The sequence below is a fragment of the Lactuca virosa genome, chromosome 2, assembly GCF_052849685.1.
Source record: "Lactuca virosa cultivar CGN04683 chromosome 2, Lactuca_virosa_CGN04683_v6, whole genome shotgun sequence".
In the NCBI taxonomy this organism is placed as follows: domain Eukaryota; kingdom Viridiplantae; phylum Streptophyta; class Magnoliopsida; order Asterales; family Asteraceae; genus Lactuca; species Lactuca virosa.
In genome coordinates, this window is record NC_136427.1 from 200,559,754 (window position 1) to 200,567,377 (window position 7,624).

Genomic DNA, 7,624 nt, shown 5'->3' on the forward strand with positions numbered 1-7,624 from the left:
TTCTAGATTGGTTGAGTTGTTCTGAGGCTGTTCCGACAAAGCAGGTAGATGGAGCCACCGAGTCTCTCACAACCAACTTAAGAGGGGCTGACGAACCAGTTTACACGACCAATGAATCGACCTCAGAAGATGTCCAACAAGAGGAACAAGAGGTTAGTGAATCTCCTTGTGATAGTACTTTACATACTACTAATGATGATAATTCAGTTCTAGAAACAGAGCCAGAAGAACCAGAGGTTCGTGTTTTACCTCCAAGAAAAAATAGTGGAGTCCCACCAAACCGATTCTCTCCGGAACACAAGAAACGTGAATCTAAATATCCAATTGATGGAGATAGGGGAAGAGTTGGTGAAGCCGCAAAAGCCTTATTTGTCACTCTTCTTTCAGAAAATATTCCTAGAACGGCTCAAGAAGCAAGTGAGAAACTTGAATGGCGAGAGGCTATGAGTACAAAGATGAAAGCTCTTAAGGAAAACAACACATGGGAAAAATTTGTGTTACCTGAAGGTAAGAAACCGGTTGAGTGCAGGTGGGTTTTTACCATCAAATACAAAGTCGATGGAACAATTGAACGATATAAAGCAAGACTAGTAGCGAAATGATATACACAAACCTACGCTATCGATTACTCAAAAACTTTTTCCCCTGTTGCTAAAATTGATACAATCAGGGTGTTATTGTCGATAGCTGCAAACAAAGACTGGCCATTTCTTCAGTTTGATGTTAAAAATGCGTTTCTCCATGGAGATTTAAAGGAAGAGGTGTATATGGAGGCTCCACCCGGTTCCTCAGAAGAATTCAATAAGAACGAAGTTTGCAGGCTTCAGAAAGCCTTGTATGGTTTATAACAGTCTCCACGTGTATGGTTCGGGAAGGTTACAATGGCTATGAAAAAATATGGATATAAACAAAGCAATGCTGACCATTTCTTGTTTTTCAAAAGGAGAGGAGAACTAGTCACTTGTCTGATTATATATGTTGACGACATGATCATTACGGGAAGTGATAAAAAAGAAATTACTCAGCTTCGGGAAAACCTTTTTAAACAATTTGAAATGAAAGATCTTGGAGGGCTGAAATATTTCTTAGGAATTGAAGTTCTTCGATCAAAAGAAAGAATTTTTATTTCTCAAAAGAAATATATACTCGATTTGCTTGTTGAAACTGGAATGGTAGATTGCAAGCCAGTTGGTACTCCTATAATAGTCAACCATAATCTTAAGATTAACGAAGGGGCTAAGCCAGCAAATAAAGAAAGGTACCAGAGATTGGTAGGGAAATTAATTTACTTGGCTCATACCAGACCAGACATTGCCTACACGGTTGGAGTAGTATGTCAATTTATGCATCAACCACAAAAGGAGCATATGGAAGCGGTCATGAGAATAATCAAATATCTCAAGGGTACTCCTGGAAGGGGCATTGTATTCAAAAGAAATGAACATCTAAATGTGAAGGTTTTTACGGATGCTGATTGGGCGAGTAATCCAAACGGGAGGCGGTCAACCTCGGGATTTTTTACCTTGTTAGGAGGCAATCTAGTAACCTGGAGGAGTAAAAAATAAAAGGTGGTCTCATTGTCAAGTGCAGAATCAGAATTCAGGGGAATTGTAAAAGGGGTTACAGAGATTCTATGGCTTAAAAAACTAATGAAGGAAATTGGTTCTCCTATAAGACTACCAACTTGGCTGTTCTGTGATAATAAGGCTGCCATAAGAATTTCAGAAAATCATGTTCAACATGAAAGGCAAAACATGTGGAGGTTGACCGACATTTCATAAAGGAAAAAATTGAAGATGGTACCGTGGAGCTTCCCTATGTAAAATCTGAGGACCAATTAGCTAATATCCTTACCAAAGCTGTTCCAGGGAAGTTTTTTGAATCCGTTCTATGCAAGTTGGGTATTGGAGATCCCACTAAACAACTTGAGGGGGAGTGTTGGAATAAGTCAAATAATCATATCTAAAAATAAGTTGATCAATACCGAGATTTCTGGGTTTCTTTTTAGGGTGTTTATCTTGGGGGATTTATTTTCCTTTTATTTTATCTTTGTATCCTTATAAATAACTTCTTGATGTAATCTGTTGATTAAGAGTGAATAAAAGCAGAATTATTAATCATCTTCTTTTACCATGGAAAACAAAAAACTCCATAAGAGTTTATTGATATGCGTTTACAGGAATCAAAGCATACGAAAGATCATAGCATGATCAAATTTTACATATGTTCGCAGATTGTACACATTTTCGTTTCCCAATCATGTATGAAAAGTAGAGTACTATCCATGAATGCATATAATTAAATCTCAAGGTAAACTTCATACCACTTCTGGATCCATATTGTAATAAAATTAACGTCCTGTTAATTCGGTAATTGTAGCATCAGCATTGCTCATAGACAAAGTAGTGGATGTGGAGTTCTCAACTTGTATCCTTATCTCGGTAAAATTGACATTTTGTCTACTTGGTGGGTTTTGCACCCGTGATCGATCACTTAGAAGCATCACCACTTCAGACATGGTTGGCCTGACAGAAACCGGTGACTGAGTGCACATTAGTGCTATTTCTATGACTTTCTTTATTTCTTCTTCTCTATACTCACTTGGGTCTAATGTCTCATCAACCAACTTCAGGTGCATGCGACTCTCATACAGATTCCAAGCCTGTTACCATACATTAACTCGAGTTACTAGATAAATCATTAGCTTGATAAGTTAAGTAAAGTTAAGTTAAATAGCTTCAAGCTTACGTGTTCTAGAAGGTACTGTTCTCCAGCTGATTCATTTGGGACGTCTGTGCATCTTTTTCCGCTAATAATCTCAAGAACCACTATACCAAAGCTGTAGGTGTCAACCTTCTCTGACAACTGTCCGTGAATTGCATACTCTGGTGCTGTATAGCCCCTATAAGTAATTAACAATTTGTTATTAATATTCTCCTCTTCAATTCCTTAAACTATACAAAAGAAGTATTTTTAAATATATCATATTAATTACTTACAAAGTTCCAGCAAATCTTGTGCTTATATGTGTCTGGTCCTCAGGTAGAAGCCTTGCCAATCCAAAATCTGCAATTTTGGGCTGAAAATCGTTGTCGAGTAAAATGTTGCTAGGTTTTATGTCTCTATGAATGATGGTTACATGGTATTGTTCGTGCAGATATGCTAGACCCCTAGCTGTGCCAAAAATAATATCATAACGTTGTTTCCAGCTAAGGTTCCCTTTTTTGTCACCTATATCACAAAAGGAGTGAAGAGAAGAAATTAAATAGAAGTTCACTTATTTATACTCTTTCTAATCATTAGTAAATACCAACTTAATTACCATATAGGTATTTTTCTAGACTTCCATTTGCCATGTACTCAAGAACTAGTAGTAATTCTGGTCCTTTGCTACAACATCCAAGAAGACGGATAAGATTTCGGTGATGGACATTACTAATAACCCGTACTTCACTCTCAAAATTGTCTTTTGCATTATTGGAACCTATGGCTAGTTTCTTCACTGCAACAATGTTTCCACCCTTCACGATTCCCTACATAATGTAACACACAATAATTAATGAACCAAAGAAAAAAAGTATGTTAAAATGAGTTGATCAGAAATAAAATCTTGCAAATAACGAGTAACGTGAAGTAGAAAGTTAAGTACCCTATACACATCTCCAAAGCCTCCTTCTCCGAGTTTATTATCCTCCCTAAAATCCTTTGTAGCTCTTTTGAGATCATTGTAGCTATACGCCATTGGGCCTTGCAATTCTGTTGCCCCATGTAAGTTACCTGGTAGGTTAATTGGAAATTAAATCAGTTTAAAAATGGTGATCGACTTCAATATAATTGTTTATAGTTAAATCGACAATTCATACTTCCTGGTGATGTTCTTTTCCTGGATCGACGATACCACAAAAGTATAAGTATTAGCAAGATGATCAAACCACCTACACCTCCAACCACACCTCCGATAATGGCTCCCTTGTTGCTTGAACCTCCTGTACATGGAAATATTATAAGAGAGCATGTTGATGCACTTGTTATTGAATTCCTTATTTTCAAAACTAATACAATATTTCAAGAAAATTATCATAAGGTTTTCAGAAGTTTTACCATCTCGTAAAAATGGCGTGATATCAATAATTGTATTGTTGGCGAAAAACGGAGAGGCTGAGTACCTCATAAAACACCCAGAATCAACACCTCTCCCATCAGTAACATCAGTTGCACAACTTTTTATATTAGCGTATGCAACCTGTAAGCAAGCACCACAACCATCGGATGTTACAGTAGGGGCACACTGAGCGATAGCATAAGCAGTACTTGTATTGGTGCCATTAACAGCTGCTGTGGCCGCAGCAAAGAAACCAGGTATTTTAGGTGTGGCGATAGAAAGATTGGACATTAATCCATCCACAGCGGTTTCAAAAACGCTTTGTGTTGATGAAGTACGATTACCACATAAGCCAACATTTCCAGGCAATGTTGTTTGATCATAGAAAGAATTACTCTCGTACCTTAATTAATCAAAAGAATAAATGTTATTTTCAAAGTTCTAGTCGATATTACAGGAAAATTTAAAGGGTGATCATTGATATAAATCGAAAACGTAAGGACTCAAATGTCAGAAAATGAAAACCATGATATTAAAATGACCATTTTTAATGTGATCTTGATTATGTATAGTTTTTCCATACCAACCCCACCAATCGTATATAAGTGCTAGCTATTTGTAGCCCTTCACTGAAATCTTATCTAAAAGCTTGATCAGGGGAAATTAACACCCAAAAATTTATCTATATAAGCATATAACATGGAAGTTTCAAACCATATTATCATTCTATTAAGTTCTTTTTTCTTTTTACTAGCTTAATTCTTATTGGTTTATATGTTAGACTTTCGTTTTCGCTAATAAATAAAAGCTTGTGATATCTGCTAGATAATATTGCAAAAGAAAAAAAAATTGTATAAAATAACAAATTTGGAAATTGAAGAGTGGAATAAATTTTGGAAACGACTTAAATATATCTCCGTTTCTCCATTGGAAAAATATTTTCAAAGCTAGTTAAATATATTATTTTGGGTAAAACTAGGAAAAAAAATCATATTCAACATGGATTGTTTATTCAACAAAATAATCGTAATCAATTCTTAGGAATAAAAATTGGTATTTTATTAGAGACAAAAACAGAATGTTGACTTTACTTCTATTTGATAGAAACAAACCATGGAATTGGAAGTCATTCAACGCAATACAGAGCTGTATAGTACAACCGCTCGTTGCATCATCATATATATTTCCAGATTGGCTGCTCTTGCTTCGTAGTATGTGTATTCATAATATGAAAAAGAAGTAATATAAAATGTTCACCTGAGAAAGCAGCCGTCAAGTACAGCTCGGCCACCGTTGGCACCAGCGCAGAAACGTATTGACCTATCGGCAAAATCAAAACAAGCCACGCAGTCTCTCGTTGACATGTAGTTCCTGCACTGACCCATTACGTAAACTGACTCTGAATTCCTTGTCTGCTCTGCGGTTGCAAAGTAGGTGTTATTGTTCGATAATTGTCTTCGGACATCTTGGAAAGTAGAGTTAAGATTGGCGTAGAAATTTGGGAGATTGGTTGCGTTGACTTGGCTGCAAGCTGTGATAAGTATGTTTGTTTGTGGTTGTGATGTCGCCGGAGTTGTGAGGAAGACCATGAACATAAAGGCAACCAACACCATCTGCCACCTATAGAACCACCACCTAGTCATGGCTTCTTCCTTGTTCTTGCCTCAAAGTGGATTTTAAATTCAGAATGCCTGTTTTTGATTTTTGGGGTACTAATTATATAAAGAAGCAGAACTTGACCAAAGTCACCAAACCATTAACGATATCCTTTTCTATAATAATAATAATAATAAGGAATAATATTATTGTGTGCCTATCTGTGTAAAGGTGTGACTAGCTATGTATGGGATATTTATTTATAACCAATTTGTAATGAGAAAATATTTATAGAGTAAATTTCAAAGTTGGTCTATGTTATATCCCAAAAAGTTAAGGCTGAGTCTATTTATTGTCATTCGCATGGCCCGTCCATAATTGAAACTTTTATGCAGATTTGATCCCTGAAGTTGACTGTCGTTTAAAAAAATGACTCACGCTGCACTTTTTGGGACACCATTGGGACCAAATCGGCATGGAAGTTTTGATATTGGACTGACCTTGTAAATGAAAAAAAAAATTGACTCAAACTGCATTTTTTCGGGATACCATAAGGTTCAATTTTGCAATTTACACTATATTATATCTCTTATATTCCAGAAGGGTTGAATATGTAAGTAGGGAAGTATGGCTTTTATAACCTTTAATATCACATTTCCTCCCTTAAACTGAACCAAGCCCGGTATTTGTTACGCCAAACATGTTTCGCATTTCACCATAATTCATTTATGACAAAGCCTTTCTAAAGATGTATGCTCATTGATCCTTTGAACCAACATATTTTACTAAATTTTTTCTACTCTCAACACACTCTCGTATAAATTGAAAACATATGTCAATGTGCTTTTTTCGAACATGAAACACATGACTTTTCATTAAAGAAATTTTCTACTTATTATCGACATACAAACTGATTGATGTGATATTATGTACCATAAGCTCCTTTACATGACTACAAATACAAATGGCTTGACATGCCGCCTTGGTGGCTACCATGAACTCGACTACACACACGGACAAAGCCATGGTATTTTGCTTTTGAGATTGACAAGTTTTTTAGGAAATAACAAACGAATTAAGTGAAAACCTACTCGAAATATTCCAAAGAGCACACGGGTTTGAGCTCCTTTATAGGAAAACTCAGCCTCCATATGGATTTCCAAGGAAAATTCCCTACATGTGGTACAACAATACATAGTTTAAGTGAATCGAACTCTCAACCTCATGTCCCACATAGGTATAAAACCTGATGCATCAACCCAGCTAGAATGAATATCACTTGCTTTAAGATTGTCAAGTGACCACATTTATTTCAAGATAGAAAATCACATCACTTGTAATCTTGCTGCCAAGGATGACAGCTCCAAGATCATTATCGATAAACCCACCCAAGTCTTCAATTTTCTGACCCTTTTCAAAGTTGAGTCCATAGTTATTAACAGTTCCTTTAAAATACCAGAAAATATGATTTACTACTTGGAAATGCAGAATGGTCGGTTTCTCCATGAAGCCGTTTGCAATTACAATAAAAAATAACACATGTGGTCGTGTGGTCGAGTGTGAGTCAAGTACGTCAAACAAACCACTACTCGCCTATATTCGGTTGATCGACTATATTAGGATTTTCATTATTCTTGAATTTCAACATCGGTACAATTGGTTAGGTTTTTGGGTTGCAATCTAGCTACCTGAATTGCTCTCTGAAATCTTCTTTTCAATAATTTGTTTGTCACAAAAATATTTCCCACCTTTTTTGTAACACTTTAATTCCAAGGTAGCATGAAAGTTAAACCATGTCACCCATTATAGATTATTTTTTCTTTTGTTCCTTGAATTTGAAAATGTTTTTGGTTTTTGGCCCGATAATGAATAAGTGATCAACATAGACACTAACTATGATAAGTTTCATTCAGGTTCCTTTTTTAA

General features: G+C 35.9%; 1 protein-coding gene across 1 annotated transcript; it reads right to left on the reverse strand.

Moving 5' to 3' along the window:
• Positions 1 to 2,135: 2,135 nt before the first annotated feature.
• Positions 2,136 to 5,887, reverse strand: LOC145160005 (cysteine-rich receptor-like protein kinase 2). The gene is made up of 8 exons (XM_079079063.1): positions 5,360 to 5,887; positions 4,102 to 4,505; positions 3,864 to 3,986; positions 3,650 to 3,777; positions 3,323 to 3,533; positions 3,000 to 3,231; positions 2,749 to 2,902; positions 2,136 to 2,662 (listed from the first exon to the last, which is right to left on the reverse strand). Exons 1-8 carry the CDS (start codon positions 5,743 to 5,745, stop codon positions 2,351 to 2,353), a joined length of 1,950 nt encoding a protein of 649 aa, XP_078935189.1. The 5' UTR covers positions 5,746 to 5,887; the 3' UTR covers positions 2,136 to 2,350.
• Positions 5,888 to 7,624: the final 1,737 nt, after the last annotated feature.